The sequence below is a fragment of the Panicum virgatum genome, chromosome 3N, assembly GCF_016808335.1.
Source record: "Panicum virgatum strain AP13 chromosome 3N, P.virgatum_v5, whole genome shotgun sequence".
Lineage (NCBI taxonomy): Eukaryota > Viridiplantae > Streptophyta > Magnoliopsida > Poales > Poaceae > Panicum > Panicum virgatum.
Window position 1 is genome coordinate 22649748 of NC_053147.1, and position 22971 is coordinate 22672718.

At 43.0% G+C, this 22971-nt stretch overlaps 1 protein-coding gene across 1 annotated transcript; it reads left to right on the forward strand.

Annotated features, from left to right (window-relative positions):
- The first annotated feature begins 1021 nt into the window (after positions 1–1021).
- Positions 1022–4197, forward strand: LOC120665145 (probable WRKY transcription factor 62). Its single transcript, XM_039944605.1, has 3 exons — positions 1022–1533; positions 2074–2163; positions 3582–4197. The coding sequence occupies exons 1-3, from the start codon at positions 1223–1225 to the stop codon at positions 3961–3963; spliced, it is 783 nt and encodes a 260-aa protein (XP_039800539.1). The 5' UTR covers positions 1022–1222; the 3' UTR covers positions 3964–4197.
- Positions 4198–22971: the final 18774 nt, after the last annotated feature.

A 22971-nucleotide genomic window follows, 5' to 3' on the forward strand; every position in this document is an offset into this window, starting at 1 on the left:
CCAAAATTTGTAGGGTTTATTTTCTTGCTACACATGACAACGTAGGTCTAGGTTTTCAAAGTATATTCTTAGTTTCTTCTTTTATCGGTAAATTAGTTTTACAGAGAACTCTCAGACAGTGAAAAGTGGAGGATGATCTAGCTATAGTTGGTGCCACCATGTTAGCTAGCAAGAAAAAAATAGATGGAGGCGCTCCTATATACATACGAACACTCATTCCTTTGAATACGTATATATAACCTTACCATAATGAGCACCTCCGAGAGTCTGAATAAGTAAATATCATGATTGATGAAGTCACCATAAGCGTCGCAGACACTCACATCCTACCCCAATGAGCACCTCTATAGACTAAGTCGGCGGATCTTGAGATTAACGAAATCATCACAGGCGTTTTACTATCGATAAAGCACTCGCACAAAAATAAATTCTAGAAAATAGGATCACTTGTACTGAGTTAAGGCACTCACATCTAGGGAAATATTCTACCACAAGAAACTTTACCAGCTGAGCTATGCTTAGCTCGCATGTAGAGTGACATGCAAGATAACAAGAATACACATATGATCCACCGGCTAGACCAATAACCATCTTGCCCGTCCATGTAGATTTTTTTTATATATATCGTCTCCACCTTTTCTGGTCATTGTGTTCCATGCTAGTAAATCAGACTTTAGATATAAGCTAGAGGATGAAGGGTCTTAATTTTTTACCTAGATCATCTAAGGGTCGAGCCCTAAAAGGATCGGGCTCTAATCTTATATAATTTTGAGCTAAAAAAATAAAAGGCCAAATAGAATTGTGAGGAGAGCATTAGGGCCATGGCCCATTACCACTCCTTAGGGCCAAGTAAGGACAATTGTAGGGATGACACCGAGATAAATACACCTTACCTAACACTTGCATATATGCAAGCAATACATATTCAATCTTTAGTCGACAGATAACAAGTTTAATTAATTTATTTGCCAGCATATCAAAATAATAAAAACCGTACACACGCCTAATCTTTGTGCTCTCTCTCAAATCTCGATGGTTGAGCCATTTCTTCTACCCATTAGGCCATTACACAAGATAAGCTCGTATCCGAACCCCAGACCCAGGCTCACAGCTCAGCTTTCACATTTTTGCAGCTCTCCTCCACCTTGCAAAGAGTCCCCCCATGTCAACGCGGCTCAGCTCCGCGAAGTAGTCGCAGCCGCCGCGCTCCTCCTCCGACAGGATGGACGCGGCGATCCAGGAGCTCAGGAGGGGAACCAGGCTGGCGGATCTGCTCATGCAGCAGGTGGAGCTCATCCCGGAGCTTGAACGACGCCACGCAGCGGTGGCCAACGTGGGCGAGATATCCACGGCGATGGAGTCGTCGCTCTCCCTCCTCCAGTCTGAGATGGAGCGGCCCCCCTCCCCCGAGGTCGGGGCGGTGGCCATGGCTGCCTACTCCTCCGATGGAAGCATCGGTGAAAGAAATGGCGCCGTCGCCAGTGCCAGAAGGGTGAGGCACCGGCGAGGCAGGGATGGAGCTGAGCTCCCAATGTGAGTCCTACAAACCTGTGATTTGTACTGCGTTTTTGCATGCTACAATAATAAGTGGTGCTAGAATATATGTATAGCCTGCATATAACCATGGGGATCCGCATGAGAAGGGTCAGTGTTAGCAGATCTGTAATTCTGTACAAACAACTCATTTGGGTTTAAGGGACGGAACTAATTCATGCCATAATTAGCTTCTCATTTTCTTGCACCATTTGTAAATTAACTCACTCTTGAGGGCGTGTAGAAAAATGGAACGTACGTTATAATATCAGTTTATGCCTAGATTTTTCAGATCCACATTACAAAAGAAAGGGAATTCAAAGATCTCAGGTGTTTCAGGGTCGCCTTTTTTTTATATCCAAGTTCATATGGGAGGGAGGCATATATGATGTACATGTGTGCTCGCTTCTGAGTTCTCACACTTAGGCGCACGGATACCAGCCGGGATCTATATTTCATGGTTGGGTAGGAAAAATTGTACTAGTAGGTACGGTCGTGCAGTGAAATTGGATTCAGTGCCTCTTCCATCTTGTTATTCAGGAAGGAGATATTGACTGAGGCACCAGAAAACGATCGTTTCCACTGGAGGAAATATGGTGAGAAGAAGATCCTCAAGGCTGAATATCCAAGGTATGTGTCTTTGGTGGAGTTTCATGGCGCATCATCCACACTAATCTAGCTAGATTATCACTGGCTAGATTATGATGAATGCCCATCCGTTTTCTCATGTCAATCAATACTGAGAAGAATATACTGCCTCTGTGTTAAAAAGTACTGCTTTACAGAAAATAACTGCTACATGGTACTACTACTTGCATTCAGTAAAAAGTATGCATGAGTTGTCATGGATCGATCGTATTCTCGTCTTGTTGTTTAATATGATACAGTATTTATGATTTAATTCGCTGATCCATTTGAGTATTAGCTTGGTTAACTTGATATAGCTTCCAAGCTCCAGAAGATTCCTGCTGACGCCTTGTTGAGGATGTCTTCGCTTCTCAGCGAAAGCATATTTTATATTAGCGTTTATCTTCTTGATGTTACGTTTCCTCAAGGATAACCCATCTTGTGGAGTAGTTGAATCTTAAATTTCCAGTAACTCTGATCTGGCTAAAGCTAAACTAAGCCCCATGTTTGTTTCTGCTTGTAGATTGTGGATTGCAATTTGCAGATTTTTACAAGAACTGAAACTAACAGACAAGACCTAACATCCATCAAGTAGTGCAATATGTATTATTTTTTAATTTTCTATTGTCGATGATGGGTGCTTAGATTTCTGCCATCATATTATTGTAGTTAGTATATGGTATGCATTCTGTTTGTTCTTAAAAACTGGATAAACATTTAGATATGCAGTTTAATTCATGGGGACCTAGTGATGTTCATTTGGTGTACTCCTTTGTTCCAAAATGCAAGTCATTCATTCTAGTATTATCCTAAGTCAATATATCTTAGTTTTGATCAAGTTTGTAGATAAAAGTATCAAATTTATTATATCAAATAAGTATATTAGGTTCATCATGAAATATATTTCATAATATACCTATTTGGTATTATAAATGTTGATACACTAGCTTTTTTACAAATTTATTTGGTCAAACTCAAGTTATTTTGACTTAAGACAAAACTAAAATGACTTGTTTTTTGGGACGACATAATATTTCAAAGAGGATTCAGCAGCACGGAAAACAAAAATGGCAAGCATATTATATTCAGAAGTATTTTGGCTAGCTATTCAAGTGCATATGGCAATATATATGAAGATTTGACTTAAGTTTAAACATAACTTATTTTTAGCTTTTTGCTCATCTGAAAATAGATGTGTGTCAGCTGCAACAAGGAAAACTAAGAATTGTCTTTACGACTACATAAAGAAAGTGCTTACCATGTATATGAAATGTCGTAATCTCCCTGCCAATATATAATTTATTTCTATCTCAATGTGATTGCATTCTAGACTTTATTTTTCTCAATCAATTGGGAAAAAATGATGTTTGTCATAGATTTATGTATGTTCATATGTTCGCTTAATTATTATTATTTTTCAGGTTATACTATAAATGCGGTTACAGTGATGACCACAAGTGCCCAGCAAAGAAATACGTTCAGCAGCAAAGCAACAACGGCCCTACTCCACTTTTCATGGTCACCCTGATCAACAAGCATACGTGCGAGACTTTGTTCCCGGACGAGCCCAGCTCAAGCAGCACTAGTGCTTCGCAGGTTCTCGACTTTACAAAGGCATCGCTTTCTCCTCCTCCAGTAATGGCCGCCGCTGCCCCAGGGCTGAAGAAAGAGGAAGAAGACAGCATGTCTGTGTCTATGCACAGCTACCCGTATGATGAGTACCTGTCATCTTCATTTCCAATGATGTCGCCAGATGGAGATTATCAGGTCAAATTTTCCCCGGGGCCCGGGCCCGGGTGGTAGCAGTCTAATGAGTGAGTGAGATACACCTACCAGTTTACTGTAATTTTCAAGCAGTGAGTCGAACCATAATAATCTAGCAGCGACTCATGCGCGGCAAGATTAGCTTATTATTAGCACCAACGGTTTCTTAGCACCAACTATGCATAAATATGCGTGGCCATGGTGTTAACCTGTAGCAACAACGGTTTCTTAGCTGGATATACAAGGTTTCGCTTTGGAGTTGTTGGACATATATATACTGTATCTCTTTGCACATTTTCTAGCTCCACCAAAAATAATATGCGTAAGAAAGCATGAGAAATCAACAAAAGTATGCCCACCCGTTGATTAATGTTGATGGCATAATGCTATCGTGATCAGTACTACGTGGTTACATGACTCCTAAAAGTGAAAAAAAAATAGAGACAAGAAAGGAGTGACGTAAATTAAAGTGGCTATTTCATTGGAATACTTTGAACTGTGCTATCAACACGGCAAAATTAATCAAGTCTTTGGTCGTGTGCACAATTAAAGGCTAAAGCCAAGTCTGGTCTCTCTCTATCTAGGGCAAAAGCTGAGGGTAAATACCTTAGCATGGTATTTTGTTCTTATTTCTCCTGGGGACATTTGCTATTGTGACAAGGGTGTTGGTGATATGCCCAAGAGCCCATCATCACAATACGGTTTAAAGGCCCAAGTGAATATTGATCCAAGAGGGATTAGGGTTACTAATGGGCCTATGAGATAGAAACCCATTAGTACGCCCTATATATATGAGGGAGGGGTTAGGGGGGCGATGACCTGAGCCGCGCCACCTCCCTAGCCGCCGCCCCTCCCTCTCTCTCGGCCGCCGCCCTTGCCGTGCGTGCGGTGCTAGCACACCGACGCCCGGCGTTTCATCCCCGTACGTGTGGACTCCGTGGAGGCGCTGCTGCGACTGCTGCGCTGATCGGCTGCTGGGATCAAGTACGAGGAGCTCGGTTCGTGGGACGTGATCGACTACTTCCTCTACATCGACGCGCGACTTCTTCCGCTGCGCTGCGCGTCTAGTGGTAACGATCTATGATCTTCTACTCGCAAGTATCTTGGGTTTATGCGGTAGTGATGCTAGCGTAGCCTACCCGTTTACCTACAGTGGTATCAGAGCCATCTTGCGTAGTTTTTGGTCTTGATCTTTTGCATATAGGTGATATGTTGTTGTAGTAGATTGGATCTATTACTTTTGCACGGTTTGATTAGATCAATTGGTCATAAGGGGTTAAAACTGGAGCGAGTTGATTGCGCGGCATATGACAAAAGATTAGTTTGTGTTCTTTCTCTGTTATGCATACGACATGTCCCTACCGGCTGGAATCACCATCGGGACTAACTGTGTGCATAGTCAGCAGATTGAACCAACAGATCAAGGTCATGTGTAGATGCAGTCTTCTCAAGTGCAAAGTTTGCACGCTCAAGGACCGCCGTTGCTTTCTCGCTGTAGCGGCTTCTCAAGCGCTACTTTGGTAGAACACGTCGTACGCCTAACTTGTTTTTGCAGGGTGTGATGTGAATGGTATGGCCTCAATGTCATGTGATGATGTATGTGATGATTTGTGCGGCCTGCGTGTCGCAAGTTAACACAACCGGGTTGAGGTTGCACCATTATTGTATAACGACCTGCGTGTCGACTTGTGATGTTTGAATCCTCATGTAATTATTTCACTAGCTATTAGATGTAGTAGCTTAGTATCTTTTCATGGAGGCTTCAATCATGATGGCGATGATGATCACCACAAGACAGGACGGATGGCAATGGAGGTCACCTTGGAGCCATGGCGATGGTGCCCATTGTGATGCAAGAGGCCATACTATTCACAATATAATATGATTATATGCTTGTGATGTTTATTTTCCTGTCATACTATTCTTTCATGCTTTTACATATGGTGGATGCTTTAATCATGATAGAATAGCTTCCCTCAGAAAAGGTTGAGTTTTTGATGCCTTTTACCAATAGCTGCACCTATAAATTTTGATCGTTGTGTGGTAGGTTTACCAAAGTAGAGTACCCTCAGCTATCACTTTTGTATAGGGTGGATGTCGGACATTCACAAGCATAGTATTGGTTTACTCAGCAAAGCTATCAAAATAGTTTTGGGCTTTAAGGCATAGGGTTGGGGCCGGGGCATTGGATGCCACCCAACAAACAAGAGTCGCATAGATATGTGATTAGTAATTTGTTACTTACCTGTATCACTACTTTTCTAGCCGTGATGCTAAAGCTCACTAGAATTTTAGTGATTATGGATCTTGAACCACTATATGTCATTAGAGGGAAGATGACTTTGATATAGTAGGTTGTCTTTTGTTAAATCAGTTAATGAAAGTCTTTACATAAACTTAGTGCTGAAATCTTGCTTTACTTTAATGTTGTAGATCATGTCTGCCAGTAACAATTCCGCTTTCAATTTGCGTTCTGTTCTTGAGAAAAAAAAGTTGAATGGAACAAACTTTATTGATTGGTACCGCAACCTGAGAATTGTTCTCAGGCAAGAGAAAAAGGAGTATGTTCTTGAGCAGCCATATCCTGATGATCTCCCTGACAATGCAACTGCTGCTGATCGCAGAGCTTATGAGAAGCACTGCAATGACTCACTTGATGTCAGCTGTCTGATGCTCGCCACCATGTCCCCTGATCTGCAGAAGCAGTATGAGCATGCGGATGCTCATACCATGATCGAGGGGCTGCGTGGGATGTTTCAGAACCAAGCCAGGACTGAGAGGTTCAATATCTCAAAATCCTTGTTTGCGTGCAAGCTGGCAGAAGGTAGCCCAGTCAGTCCTCATGTGATCAAAATGATTGGTTACATTGAGACTTTGGATAGACTTGGTTCTGAACTTCACCAAGACTTGGCTACTGATGTTATTCTCCAGTCGCTCCCGGCGAGCTATGAGCCTTTTATCATGAACTTTCAGATGAATGGCTTGGATAAAACATTGAGTGAGTTGCATGGGATGCTAAAAACAGCAGAGGAGAGCATTAAGAAGAATCACAATCATGTGATGATGATTCAGAAGGGGAACAAAAAGAGGAAGCGTTGGACGCCTCCTAATCCCAAAGGTAAAGGCAAGGAAAAGAGTTCCGGTGGTGAGTCCTCAGGCTCTAAGCTAAAGCCAGCACCTAAGGCCAAATCTGGCCCTACTTCTGAAGATGAATGCTTCCACTGTCATGAAAAGGGACATTGGTCTAGGAACTGCAAGAAGTACTTGGAAGAAAAGAAGAAGAAGAAGGGAAGTGAGACTTCCACTTCAAGTATAAATGTTATAGAAATAAATATTGCATTATCTTCTAGTGAATCATGGGTATTTGATACTGGATCGATGATTCACACTTGCAAATCGTTGCAGGGTCTAAGTGAGACTAGAAGATTTGCAAGAGGCGAGTTGGACGTTCGGGTCGGCAATGGCGCAAAGGTTGCGGTGTTGGCGGTCGGCACCTACCACTTGTCTCTACCCTCCGGATTAGTTTTGGAATTAAATAATTGTTATTGCATTCCTGCTTTGAGCAAGAACATTATTTCTTCTTCATGTTTGGAAGAAGTTGGTGATTTTAAGATTGTAATTGAGAACAAACGTTGTTCTATCTTTTGCAATGGTATTTTTTATGCTCATTGTCCATTGGTGAATGGATTATATGTTCTTGATCTTGAGGATAAATCTGTCTGTAACATTAATACTAAGAGGCTTAGACCAAATGATTTGAATCCCACTTTTATTTGGCATTGTCGCTTAGGTCATATAAATGAGAAGCGCATTGAACAACTCCATAAAGATGGATTGTTAAGCTCATTTGATTTTGAATCATTTGACACATGTGAGTCTTGTTTGCTTGGAAAGATGACCAAAGCGCCTTTCACTGGTCAGAGTGAGAGGGCGAGTGACTTGTTGGGACTTGTACATACCGATGTATGTGGACCAATGAGCTCAATAGCCAGAGGTGGTTTTCAGTACTTCATTACTTTCACTGATGACTTTAGTAGATATGGCTATATCTACTTAATGAGGCACAAGTCTGAATCGTTTGAAAAGTTCAAAGAATTTCAGAATGAAGTACAAAATCAATTAGGCAAGACAATTAAATTTCTGCGATCTGATCGTGGAGGAGAATATTTGAGCCTTGAATTTGGTGATCATTTGAAGCAATGTGGAATTATTCCGCAGCTAACTCCGCCCGGAACGCCTCAATGGAATGGGGTATCCGAACGGAGGAACCGAACCTTGTTGGACATGGTTAGGTCCATGATGAGCCAAGCTGATCTTCCATTGTCATTTTGGGGTTATGCTCTTGAAACTGCTGCGTTCACACTGAATAGGGTTCCAAGTAAGTCTGTTGAGAAGACACCATATGAGATATGGACTGGGAAGCGTCCCGGATTATCTTTTCTCAAAGTTTGGGGATGTGAGGCTTATGTCAAACGTTTGATGTCAGATAAGCTCACTCCAAAGTCAGACAAATGTTTCTTTGTGGGGTATCCTAGGGAAACCAAAGGATATTATTTTTACAATAAGGCGGAAGGCAAAGTGTTTGTCGCTCGCAATGGTGTTTTCTTAGAAAAGGAGTTTCTCTCAAAAGGATTTCCTGGGAGCAAGGTGCAACTTGAAGAAATTCAGGAAACACCCGAAACTGTTTCAGCACCCACTGAAGATCCACGGGATGTGCAAGATGTTGCACAACCCGCAGTTGAGGCACCAGCCCCACGAAGGTCTATAAGGGCACATCGCGCTACTGACAAGCTCAACCTCCTTATTACGGAGGAGCGCCATGTATTATTGATGGAAAATGATGAGCCCTTGACCTACAAAGAAGCAATGCTGGGACCCGACTCCGACAAATGGCTTGAAGCCATGGAATCCGAGTTAAAATCCATGCATGATAATCAAGTTTGGAACTTGGTCGATCAGATTGACAGTGTAAGACCTGTCGACTGTAAGTGGATTTTTAAGAAAAATTTTGACATGGATGGAAATGTTCACATCTATAAGGCACGATTGGTGGCGAAAGGTTTCTGACAAATTCAAGGTGTTGACTATGAGGAAACATTTTCGCCCGTCGCAATGCTAAAGTCTGTTCGGATTCTCCTAGCAATTGCCGCATATTATGACTATGAGATATGGCAAATGGATGTCAAAATCGCTTTTCTTAATGGACATCTAAGTGAGGATGTGTATATGACACAGCCTGAAGGTTTTGTCGATCCTAAAAATGCTGGGAAAATATGTAAGCTTCAGAGGTCCATCTATGGATTGAAGCAAGCATCTCGGAGTTGGAATATTCGTTTTGATGAAGTAGTCAAAGGGTTTGGCTTCATCAAGAATGAAGATGAGCCTTGTGTTTACAAAAAGGCTAGTGGGAGCGCACTTGTGTTTCTGGTCCTATATGTGGATGACATATTACTGATCGGAAATGATATTCCAATGCTTGAAGCCGTTAAAACCTCATTGAAAAAGAGTTTTTCGATGAAGGATTTAGGAGAGGCGGCTTATATTCTGGGTATTAGGATCTATAGAGATAGATCAAAAAGACTAATTGGATTGAGCCAAGACATGTACATTGACAAGATACTGAATCGGTTCAATATGCAAGATTCCAAGAAAGGTTTCTTGCCAATGTCACATGGCATTACTCTAAGTAAGAGTCAGTGTGCTACGACACCTGATGAGCAAAAGAGGATGAGTACGATTCCTTATGCTTCAGCCATAGGGTCGATCATGTATGCTATGCTTTGCACGCGCCCAGATGTTTCCTTTGCTCTAAGTGTTACGAGCAGGTATCAGTCAGATTTCGGTGAACCTCACTGGACAATTGTAAAGAGTATCCTTAAGTACTTGAGAAGAACTAAGGATATGTTCCTAATATTTGGAGGCGAAGATGAGCTCCTTGTAAAGGGTTACACCGATGCTAGTTTTCAAACAGACAAAGATGACTCCAAATCGCAATCCGGTTTTGTTTTCTGCCTCAATGGTGGGGCAGTGAGCTGGAAGAGTTCCAAGCAAGATACGGTGGCTGATTCGACGATAGAGGCCGAGTATATTGCAGCTTTCGAAGCTGCAAAAGAAGCTGTTTGGATCAGAAAGTTTGTTTCTGACTTGGGTGTTGTTCCTAGTGCGTCCAGTCCAGTGGACCTCTATTGTGATAATAGTGGTGCCGTTGCACTAGCAAAGGAGCCTAGAACAACTAAGAAGTCCAGACATATACTGCGAAAGTATCACCTCATCCGTAACTTTGTTGAGAGAGGTGATGTGAAGGTTTGCAAGGTGCACACGGATTCAAACGTTGCTGATCCGTTGACGAAGCCTCTCCCACAACCAAAGCATGAGGCGCACATGAGATCTATGGGTATTAGATACTTACATCAGTGATTCTAGTGTGCGTGGGAGATTTTGTGTCATGAGTATGTTTATGTAATGATAAATAATTGTTATTTGTTCCATGGATGATTATTTTACATTGATTATCAAGTATGTGACTTGTTCGTGAAACTCTTTGTTGAAAATGATATGATTCTAAATTATCCCTAGTTTATGTCGTTGTGTGGGACAACAACGACGTTGAGACTAGCACATGCATTAATTGATGATCATGTTTCACGGATCATGGATATGGAGATATCGGATTAATGATGTGGACACATGTTGGTGAACATGGTGTTGGATTGACCCACTCCAAGACAATGTTGGGATTGTTATTTTGTATGTGCCATCAGTTGTTCTTGAGTGTTATACCTACTGAATCCTTAGACCTGAGATCGCCATTGTTTCTCACTGTGTGTATGGTATTGATCCAAGAGGTATTAGGGTTACTAATGGGCCTATGAGATAGAAGCCCATTAGTACGCCCTATATATATGAGGGAGGGGCTAGGGGGGCGATGACCTGAGCCGCGCCACCTCCCTAGCCGCCGCCCCTCCCTCTCTCTCGGCCGCCGCCCTTGCCGTGCGTGCGGTGCTAGCACACCGACGCCCGGCGTTTCATCCCCGTACGTGTGGACTCCGTGGAGGCGCTGCTGCGACTGCTGCGCTGATCGGCTGCTGGGATCAAGTACGAGGAGCTCGGTTCGTGGGACGTGATCGACTACTTCCTCTACATCGACGCGCGACTTCTTCCGCTGCGCTGCGCGTCTAGTGGTAACGATCTATGATCTTCTACTCGCAAGTATCTTGGGTTTATGCGGTAGTAATGCTAGCGTAGCCTACCCGTTTACCTACAAAGGGGCGGATCCACCACCCCCCCACCACCCCCACCACCCCAAAACCTAGAGCAATCTATGGTATCTCTGCTTTCTCTCTGTCTTATATCCTCCTCCACCGCTGATGCCGCCGCTCGCACCTGCTTGCTGCTGCTCCCGTCACCACCCACCTCTGCGATTGCATGGCTCACCCTCTTGAGCATGGTGGGGCGGCTTAATGGCGTCGTCTTCTTTAATCCCCTCTCCATTCTCTTTCCCTTCACCTCTCCCTGCCTCTGCTCAGATTCCCCTTCTCGATCTTCCCATGCTGGTGGTTGCGAGCTCTCTACCGGTCACCACCCGCTCCGACAGCAACTACTGTGATGCTCTTGGTGAGGATCAACGCAGAGAGAAGAAATTATGCCCGTGTACTTCATCTTGCTAGTTTATATTTATTTCTCAAAAAATCATGTGGACTTAGAAACTATAAGGTTCTATTTCTGACGTTTAGCTTACTAAAATATAAGTTTAGAATGCAAGGTTGAGTAATCAAGTACACTTGTAGTTAGTTATGCATAGACATAATCTGGAACTGTCAATTTCTTCTTAAATGCTTCTTTGCTGCTTCTCTTGCTGAAGAACTAGCAGAACAGGAGTGTTGTTTTACATATATACTTCTCTCATGTTTGTTTGGTTGCATCTTCTGGAGTGTAATAAGAGCTGACCGAGCAGAAGATCATTCTCAAACACAAGTTCACTTAGCACCATGGGAAGCCAAACATGCATTTGCAACCATCTGTCAAACTATTAGAGAAGTTTCATGTCTTTGTACATAAGCAAGAGATGTATTTGCCTTTCTCTGATTGTGTTTTCAGTTTTCACTATCCACAAAAGGTGATAGTGATGTAGCACTGGCCCGATCTTCCGAGAGGTAGGGTAAAATCGATTGTGGAGTATGTGACGTTGGTGATCCGGGCTTCTAATCAGCACGATTCAAAGTCCTGCAACCATTACACTGCTGCTTCGTTGGTTATCAACAAAGCACAACTTGATTGACTTTGCCGAGAAGACTTTTCCTGCAAGCGAATCAAAGAACACAAGTTAGAAAGGGTAAACACACAATCCGAAATTGTAGATGTATATGAAGCGAAAAACAATATGGGATTCAAGCTCTGATCACAAAAGGACTAATTGCCATAGTGGTGAAGACCAAGAACAGGGGCCCTGATTCATAGCAAAAGGACTCAACGTCACAGTTACAATGAAGATGGTTGTTTCTCAAAGGAAAACAAGCACAAAACAAAACCCAAACCCTAAGTGGCAGTGGCTACTGAGTTTATACCATAAGAGGAACGTCCAAGGGTTGGGGGCGACCAGGGGGAGAGTCCACAACTTGGGTTTAAGGTCCGACACGATACAAAGGCCTGCTCGGCGCAAAACAGGTGATGCAACATCTTGTCACGGACACACGGAATGATGCACAAATCTTTTAGATCTAGGATCCAAACCAAAAGAAGCATCTCATCATCAGGTTTCTAACGCATCTGAGAACACCATATTTGACACCGTATGAGGGAGATATCGTCATTTGAGTGTAGGGCTATCGGCTGAATCCGAACGCACGGTCCAACTTGTAGCTTGGTGATGAGGCCGGCTTGAGTGTGTCTAGCATGGTCATGTCCTCATCAGATAGATGCTTGTTTAGATTGTGCAGTTGCTATTTATTTAGCTCTACTATATGCCCAACCTGAACAATGTTGTGTCTTTGTTAACTATGGTCACTCCTAGAAATACCTCAATTCAGTTTAAAATTTATTTTTGGTAAATTAACTTTTATGATATGCTTGTATTTTGTGGTGGAATTACCTGTGTAAGTAGATTAATCATGCATCAACTTTACATCATTATAGAATATAAACTATTCATTATTCTTATATATACTCTATGCAGCCCAAATGTATAAGCTCGTGATAGAGCACGCAAACACTATGTAAGAAAAGCCCAATAGTTATGGGCATTGTCTCCCTAAGGTGACGGGCATTGCGCCCGTCACTTCTACTGTGACATTGTTGTTGACGATCTATTTCGACCCATTTTGACTGTCATCTATCGCGCAAAATAAGAGCATCAGAGGGAATAAATGTTAGGATAGGATGATATATTAACAAATTCCATAGATACTAGTCTGGAAGTGTGTGCAGGTGAATTTGGGCCAAAAATGCAGGAAACTAGCAAGAATGATCCAAGGTAAAAATGCTCAACCAAGCACAAGGATCAAAAGGGCCCACTTGGCAGCCACACATGAGAAGAAACACATCCATAAGCAAGGTGACACATCATCAATTCATGGAAACATCTTCTCGAACAATAAGGCGCGATTACAAAGAACCATGGGCCCACTAGAGCATCTAAACCGACTTAAGACAAGGCCAATCACTCATATATGACATGGGACCTCAGGAGGACCTAACAGCTAAAGGGGAGGCCGAGTGGGCCTGGCCCATACTCGGCCGACCACCATTGTCGGCCGGACATGGGTCAGCTCCACCGACCTACCCCTTGAGCGTGAAGCTTCCTGGAAGTTCCCTTAAGTCGGTTCACGATGCCTCCCTACCATTCCATAGCGCGAAGGCCTCCTTTTCCCCCTTAATAAATATGAGGGGAGGGGGTAAGAATAGGGACACACAACACTTGCACCTACCACTCTCTCACTTTTAGAGCTAAGGGAAGGCTAGGGGGTAGAAGGTACGCAAGAGGGGCGCCAGAATGTCAGCACTCTTCTCCATCTAGTACCTCTATGAGAGTGAGGAGGAGTCGGGGGAAGGGCCGGACTTGTCGGCACTCTTTTTCGCTTGTACCTCGATGGATGCTTATCAGTCTGTAAGTGTTCGTGACTTACTCAGCTTCATAATTTACCTTACAAGTTCGTGTTATTAGTTTCATGTTGTTTACTGGATTGAGTGTCTACTAGTATATAGTAGTTAGCTCTAGTCTAAGGCTCCTGATAGAGATGGATAACCTTGCGCAAGACTAGAGTTATTAAATGATTGTGTAGGCGTGGTGCCTAGGCTAGACTTTACCATTCGACTCCCACGGTTTGTAGAGGTAGCCTGTAGGTGGTGACAACCATGTTTAGTGTCATCATAATCATATATCCACGTTCGGTTGCATGATAGAAGCCTTATGATGGAACTTCTGGTCTGACCAGGCGAAGCTGTCGCCCGATGTTTACAGCTGATTCTTAGTCTGAGCTTACCTTGATTCTGAGTAGCCTCTCTACCCCTTTATCCTACCAGTGCTGTGTCCTTGGTTGAGCTTGAGCCTTAGATATCGTACTCACATTCCCTTGGATTCGATAATCCTTGGAATACTCTGAGGTGAAAGCCATAGTGGTATCCGTGTGCTTGTGGATTCTTTTGTGAGATTCTGTTACCCAGGCTGCTTTCTGGCGCCGTTACTGGTTAATCTAGTAGCGACGTTAGGAAGCGCCTACAAGCTTTTTGGCGCCATTGCTGGGGAACGGCAGCTACTTTATCTTTGGACTCAGCTCATCCTCGTATCTTTTTCATTTTCCTTGATTCTACCTCTACCCTTGCCACCCATGGAGAAACCATCCTTTAAAAGCCTCTCTATCCTAAGGGATGTATTCACCATCCTTTTTAATTTTCTTTCTTCTATCTTTACCCCCGCTACCACGAAGCAGCCTTCTATCCACGACCTTTCTGCTCCTAAGGGCAAGTTCTCTGAGCCATCATCACCTGCCTCATCCGGCTATGAACTCGACGCTGGCTGGCTGGTTTGGAAGCGAACTCCATGAAAATGATCTCCCTCTCCATATTACCCTTCAAATTTTGTGCCTGCACCTTGGAGAGGATATACACAATGAGTGACATGAGAAATCCTACGAAAAAGTAAAGCTATGGTTGGTATTTGCAAAAATATTTTCAAAACCCCCAGTCATATGACAAGAAAGTGGAGGAGACTGAAGTCATCACTATTCCGCTCTTCAACTTCCCAAACAATTTATGGTAGAAACATCAAAATTCACTGGTAAAGGTGAAACTTAGAATAATATGTATTCAGGTGTCATATCATTTTGGAGCCGGTCCGCCTTAGTCCTAGCAAAGACTCGGGACGAACAAAGGACTAAGTGTGGGGGATCTTGTTGACAGTCTATTTCGACCCATTTTGACCGTCATCTATCGCGCAAAATAAGAGCATCTGAGGGAATAAATGTTAGGATAAGATGATATATTAACAAATTCCACAGATGCTGGTCTGGAAATGTGTGCAGGTGAATTTGGGCCAAAAATGCAGAAAACTAGCAAGAATGATCCAAGGTAAAAAAAATACTCAACCAAGCACAAGGATCAAAAAGGGCCCACTTGGCAGCCACACATGAGAAGAAACACTGCCATAAGTAAGGTGACACATCATCAATCCATGGAAACATCTTCTCGACCATTCAGGCGCGATTACAATGATCCATTGGCCCACCAGAGCATCTAAACCGACTTAAGACAAGGCCAATCACTAAAATATGACATGTGGGATCTCAGGAGGACCTAACCGCCAAAGGGGAGGCCGAGTGGGCTTGGCCCATACTTGACTGACCACCATGGTCGGCAGGACATGGGTCGGCTCCACCGACCTACCCCTTGAGTGTGAAGCTTCCTGGAAGTTCCCATAAGTCGGTTCACGGTGCCTCCTTGCCATTCCACCACGTGAAGGCCTCCTTTTCCCCCTCTATAAATATGAGGGGAGGGGGTAAGAATAGGGACACACAACACTTGCACCTCTCTTTCACCTTTAGAGTTAAGGGAAGGCTAGGGGGTAGAAGGTACGCAAGAGGGGCGCCGGAATGGCAATGCTCTTCTCCATCTTGTACCTCTACCAGAGTGAGGAGGAGTCGGGGGAAGGGCCAGGCTTGTCGGCACTCTTCTCCGCTTGTACCTCGACGGATGCTTATCAGTCTGTAAGTGTTCGTGACTTACTCAGTTTCATAATTTACCTTACAAGTCCATGTTAGTAGTTTCATGTTGTTTACTGGATTGAGTGTCTACTAGTATATAATAGTTAGCTCTAGTCTAAGGCTCCTGATAGAAACGGATGTCCTTGCGCGAGACTAGATTTAGTAAATGATAGTGTAGGCGTGGTGCCTAGGCTAGACTTTACCATTCGATTGTTGTGCCTCCCACGGTTTGTAGAGGTAGCCTGCAAGTGGTGACAGTCCTGTTTAGTGCCATCGTAATCCTCCACGTTCAGTTGCATGATAGAAGCCTTATGACGGATCTTCTTGTCTGACAAGGCGAAGCCGTCGCCCGACATTTACAAGTAATTCTTAGTTTGATCTTACCTTGATTCTGAGTAGTCCTCTCTAGCCCTTTATCCTACCGGTGTTGTGTCCTTGCTTGAGCCTGAGCTTTAGATATCGTACTCATGTTCCCTTGGATTCGATAACCCTTGGAATACTCTGAGGTGAAAGCTATAGTGATATCCGTGTGCTTGCGAATTTTTTGTGAGGTTCTGTTAACCAGGCTGTTTTCTGGCGCCATTGCTGGTTAATCTAGTAGCGACGTTAGGAAGCGCCAAGAACTGTTCAAAACAGAAAGGTGACGGCCGTCTGCCCGTTACCTATGTGACCTAATAGGTGACAGACTTCACTAGAGAACTATCACCTTTCTTGGTGACCAGGACCTCCATATGAAGTCTATGCTCGCCAACTTTGTCAAATATAGATGATGGGCAAAACACAACGCCCGTCACCTATGATTCGAGCATAAGCGATGGGCATAGGGCATCACCCATCACTTTTCAATTTTTAAAGGTGACGGACTGTGCTTCCAAGCGTCGTCACCTGTTGAATATTAAAGGTGATGGGCTTTGGTTGTTGCTCGTCACTTTGGAACTAGAAACCGGCAGGGTTCTTTTTTTTTGTTTCCGGCTGCATCTTGGAGCACAGCTAGGATTTGGCAGCCATTTTGATCTAGCAAACACACAGAATATAGACCATATATTGTATATGAATGGAGACATGTAATTTAAACATCCACCGAGTTACATCAGAAATGTTACAATCATATAGCACAAAGGTTCATAAATCACAAATGTTACATGAGAAATAACCACCAAGTGTACATGACTGTTTGCAGTGATCCTGCAAAAATAGGCAACAAAACACTATTTCAACATGAACAACAAGTATATAGGTGACAGAAAGTATATAACCATTAAAACAAAAAGCATAACAATATTTAGCATTTTTAAAAGGACATTGGAACAATATTTATCATTTCAGAAAAGGCATCTGAATTGGGAGAGATATGTTCTGATTATATAACCATCCATAAAGACCTCAGCCTCAAAAGGCCTAAACAGATATGTACTTGACATAAACACCTCAGACTTGACCGCGGCATCTGTTTCATGCCCTTTGAGGCTGAGGTATTTAAGTATTGTTTTCACAATAGCTTATAAGAAAAATCTGCTTTAATTTGTACTCTCGTATCAATCTCTCTTGGTGAGCAACAAGTATATCTCACAATCTCTCTTGGTGAGCACTGAGGTCAATCTATCTCCCATATCATCATTTGCCAAAAATGCTCACGAATGAAAAAGAAAGAAAGAAGGCCTCAAGTAACAGCAAGTATCGATGAATATTTAGCATTTCAAAAGAAGCATATGAACAATATTTAGCATTTCCAAAAATACATCAGAACAATATTTAACATTTCAAAAAATTCAACTGGGAGAGATATGTTTGGATTATATAACCATCCATAAACACCTCAGCCTCCAAAGGCATAAGCACATATGTACTGAGGTCAATCCATCTCTCATATCATCATTTGCCAAAAATGGTCACAAGTGAACAAAAAAAAAGAAAAAGAAGAAGGCCTCGGGTAATTACCGAGAGCTGAGGAGGTGGAGGTCGGGGTTGAGGACGACGGGTGCGACGAGGAGGCGGCGACATGATTAGAGACTGGAGAGGAGGCGGTGGTGTGACCGGAGATTGGAGAGGAGGTGGCGAGCACGACTGGCAGGCGAGCGCTTGGTGATGCGATGAGGAGGTGCAGCGGCATGCCTGGCTTTCCTCCTTGCCTGCGGGTGGCGGCTCGGCACCGGCGGGCGGGTGCAGGGTGGCGCGACGAGGAGGCAGCGAAGAGGGGCGGCGCAACTGGAGGAGGCGAGGGAGGATAAGCTCTAACCTTGCATGGCCCCATCTTCTTTGCTTAAATACTAGGTCAAGATCAATTGTGACGGGCATCAATTGTAACCGGCACCTATGTATCAGTTAAAGGTGACGAGTGTAATCATGGCCCGTCATTTGTACATCATTACAGGTGATGGGATACATATACCACTCGTCACCTTTATGTTTACATAAGTGACGCGCAATATTTGTAGCATGTCACCTATGTCATATGACAATCTGGGAATCGCAACTGCCGGTGCCCTCTCTCGCTTGTGTCCTCTCGGCTCCCCCCCCCCGGCAACCGCGCCTGCCCTCTTGGCTCCCACCAGTGCCCTATCAACAACCGTGCTCACCCTCTCGGCTCCCACACTCCCACGCATTATATACTGCCTCCTGGCCGCTCTCGGCTCCCATCTTCTTCACTATAGCACGCACTCCCTCGCCACCGTTGCCATCACCTCACACCCGTGCTCTCATTGTTGTCGTCATCGACAATGTTAGGTTCCAACTCTCACTCCGGCCGTCGCCGTTGACTTCTTCCTCCCCTATGCCCCTCTCGCCGTCGTCGCCCTCGCCTTCTTCCTCTCTCACCACCTCCTATTGCAGCTCCGGTCCTAGTTCTTGTGTCGGTCCCTGCTCCAGCCCCGGTGCCTGCGCTGGCCCCTGCTCCGGGGTTCGATCCAAACCACCCCTTCGGCTTCGGGATGACTGGGCAATCAACGTCCTGCAGGATTCATTCAACGAGTTGAACGACTACCTCGTCTGCCTTGGGAAATCTCCGGTGAACCAACCACTCGTGCAGAACGTCGCCGAATATATGTACGCCATCTTCAGAGTGGCGGAAGTTACCAGGGAGCTGCCATGACTATGTATATATATCGTAGTTTGTATGCAGGTTCTTTTACGCGCGTGCGCGCATGTGTGTGCGTGTGTGTGTGTGTGTGTGTGAGAGAGAGAGAGAGAGATAAACTTCTGCCTTGTTATATATCTCGTAGTAATATCAACATTGTTAGATCGCAATTTTCATCCTTTTGTTAGAACTTGTACGACTGTATGTGGCGACACTGAATTGTCCGACAAAAACATGGCTAAGTTCTAGGGCACATGTGCACGGGTAAGATAGGGCATACACATATTCCATCTGTCCTGAAATGTAAGTCATTTTTCTTTGTTCTAAGTCAAACTAGTCTAAATTTGACCAAATTTATAAAGAAAAATATTAACATCTAACATATTAAATAAGGAAATTATGAAAATATATGTCATAATGGATATAATTATTCTCATTTGATCTTCAAATATTATTTCTCTTTTCTATAAACTTGGTCAAACTTAGAACAGTTTGACTTCGGACAAACCAAAATGCTCTATATTTCAGGACGGAGGGAGTAAGTGAAGAACCATACAAGTAATGCATCACCTTTCAAGGACCATAGGTTAAGGGTTTAGAGTTTAGGTGACTTGTGTGCTTTAAATAGGTGACGGGCTTCATTAAGGATGGTCACCTATAGCTACGAGAACAACGCCAATCACCTATGATTTGAATATAAGTGACGGGCTGCATTTATAGCCCGTCACCTATATTATAGGTGACAGGCTACACATATAGTCGTCACCTATATTATAGGTGACGGACTTCACGAGCCGTGTCACCTTTTCTCTGTCAAAGGTGACGGGCCACTTTTTGCGGGGGCATAATCGGGGGCCCTAGGAGAATGAAAGGTGGCACGCCTCATCTGTGCGCATCACCTTTCATATTAGGGTGATGCACGACATAGTCATGTCACGTTTATGATGATGATAAGATTGTGAACGCTAACAAATCCAAAGATGAACTGCTGTTTTGTCTAATAATGGGTCCTACCCTTTTTGTTGCTACACTTTTCTAAAGCATCCATACATTTCTGGAGAAAAAGAATACATTAGCTCCTTCACCACCCTTGGCGGCCGCTGGTCATCCTCCAAGATGTGCACGTGGTGGCGGGCGATGTCATGTCCCCGGCAGATTCATTCCACTTGGCTTCATCAGAACTCCAAGAGTAGGCCGACCCCAATGTAGTGGCAACCCTGCCAGCCGCGCATGAATAGAAACCTCGTCGTCCTTTCTGCGGCCGCCCTCGTACTTCTTGCCTCTCATACCACAACATTACATACCCAGGTGCTACCTAGAGCAAAGTAATCCATTCCTGGCTGGAGTGGAACCCTAGAGCTGAGCTGTAGGGATTCACATATATGACATTTCAAGGTTTTTAGTACTAACTTGAAACTAGAAAGCGGGCAGTTTACAAGGGTGGATCCAACAAGGGGGCAGGGTGCTCGAGCCCACCTACCACCTGCACACCGGCTCAAGCCCTACCCTACACACAAGTGGAGCCCCCTCCACTTTTTATGCCATAGGAAGGAGCATAGGGTAGTATGTGATGCATCACATGCTTTCACCAGCATTGGATCTTAGAATGGATGAATTGAAATATAACATCATAATGCATGCTAATTATTTCTTCAGTTGTACGCTTTGATTTCAATTCTCATTTTGGTGCTAAAGTCATGTATTCAGCTTGTGAAAGAGTCTGGCACAAGAGAAAAATCACTGGCCAATTAATAAGTACTGAAACAGTTTAAGATTAACCACTGCATTGCAGTACTTCTTCAAAGCATGGTAGTAACAATTCTCTAAACATTGAAGTAAGCAAAGTGTTAGCCCACTAGTAGTAGAAATATGCTACTAAACTGCTCCGGGCAGCAGGGATTCACATATGGTAGAGGATTTTTAATCTCAATAGTCAGAAAAAATTACCAGAATAAGTACTTGGAAGTAACATTAGTTCCTTAATTACAAGCACCATAGCATTTCATGCACATATATTTGAACTTGTATGTGCACTATTTAGATTATTTTTGAAGGTCTCATTGGAGATTAGAGATAAAGTGTGTGTCCATATATTAACAACATTAAATGTGCATAATTATCAGTGTCTATGTTATGTTTTTTTTAAAAAGCATACACATGACCTAAAAAAGCATCTCTCATTATAAATTTATGTCAAAATTGTGAGTCCATTATTTTAAGCAGTAGATAAACTCGTGTTAACTAATAGCTATACATCTTGCTGAAGAAGTCTAGCTTCATAATCATAGTACTACCCCTACTTGAACTCATGCAGCCATGCCACATGAAAGTGGTCTAAAGTTTTACCACTAGGCGTCCCATTTGTCTAGGCATCCCATCTTCCTTCGGATTGATTGAGCTAGCTTCATCTTCTTTACTTGCCATTCTCGATCAGTTTTCCTATATTGGCACCAGCCACTAACTGCAGCTAATGAAGCTACATTAAGCCGCATAGAAAATGGTAGTAATGTCTATTTGTCTAGTTTATTTTTGACTCGCAGAAGCTCTCCTAACAACATTCTCATGAAAATTGTGCTGCAAAAGTTAGTATGAGAAGTTGTGAGGATAAGAAAAGTTGAGTGCGAAACTTTTCTAATAACATTCTTATAGGAAGTTTTGCTGAAACTATCATTGAAAAAGTTCTATGAGATATTGTATAGTTAAGTTATACGTAAAAGGTGTTTCCGGAACTTTCCCTGAAAACACTGTGATAAAATTTGTGCAAAAAGAATCTTGAGGATTTTTTCCGGCAAAGCTGTATGCAAAAGTGTTGTTTACAAGTTTATATATTTCCGAAGTTACTAAAAAAACCTTTCCAAAAAGAAAACTAGCGATCACCTTTTGGGATCTTTTCTAAGTGCATCTCCAGTATCTCCTACTGTTGGGAAAATGATATGCTCTAGCAGTTCCCCAATACATCTCCCTTTTTCCAAATAACTATTGGGATGTCCTAATATTTCACCTCATCTCCCATCAAATAAAGGGAAGATTCATGCTCTCCTAATATGTTGTTGTATTGGGACAAGAGTATTGGGAGACTGCAAAATCAACTTCCCCAATAATCCTAAAACTACTATTGACACATCTCCCAATACTAGTTATTGGGAAATGATTATTATTGTGGAACTATTGGAGATGCTTTAACATGTGTTCATAAATTAACAAGCCCTGAGTGTGATTACGATTGACTAATAGTCATCAAATCTATTCTATTTTCTAAAAAAAACTAGCCATGTCTGCAATGAAACTAATATAAAATAACATCTAAATCCATATGTACTACCTGTGCTATTACGAAAAATATAATGACCTAAAGTAACTCCTCATCTTTTATCCAGTTCTGCCAAAGTAATCTAAACTAACAGCAAAACTTGTATATATAACTTATCCATCCTTCATTATTCAAACTATATCCTAAATTAACCCTTAGGTACCCATCTGAAATTCAAACTATATACACGCACCTACAACATTGCATATAAGAAAATATATCAATGTACTATATGTGCTTCTTAATTGCCAGTTTCCAGCTATCTGGAATCTATGCAGTCAACTACCCGGCCACCAGGCACCAGCTAACGGGAAACCCTGGATGCATGTGGCTGGATCTGTGCTTAGCTTCTATATGCATTCATCATCCACTTGCTAACCTTACCTTTCTTTATCCCGTTCAAGAAAAAAAAACCCACCTTTTCTTTATCCGAGCCTACTGCTAATATAAGTTGATGCCACTGAAGCAGT

Bases quoted from the DNA above. Each gene is read 5' to 3' on its own strand.
- LOC120665145 (XM_039944605.1), top strand. From the start codon at position 1,223: ATGGACGCGGCGATCCAGGAGCTCAGGAGGGGAACCAGGCTGGCGGAT. The intron at 1,534-2,073 runs GTGAGTCCTACA...CTTGTTATTCAG, and splicing joins GATGGAGCTGAGCTCCCAAT to GAAGGAGATATTGACTGAGG. The intron at 2,164-3,581 runs GTATGTGTCTTT...ATTATTTTTCAG, and splicing joins CTCAAGGCTGAATATCCAAG to GTTATACTATAAATGCGGTT.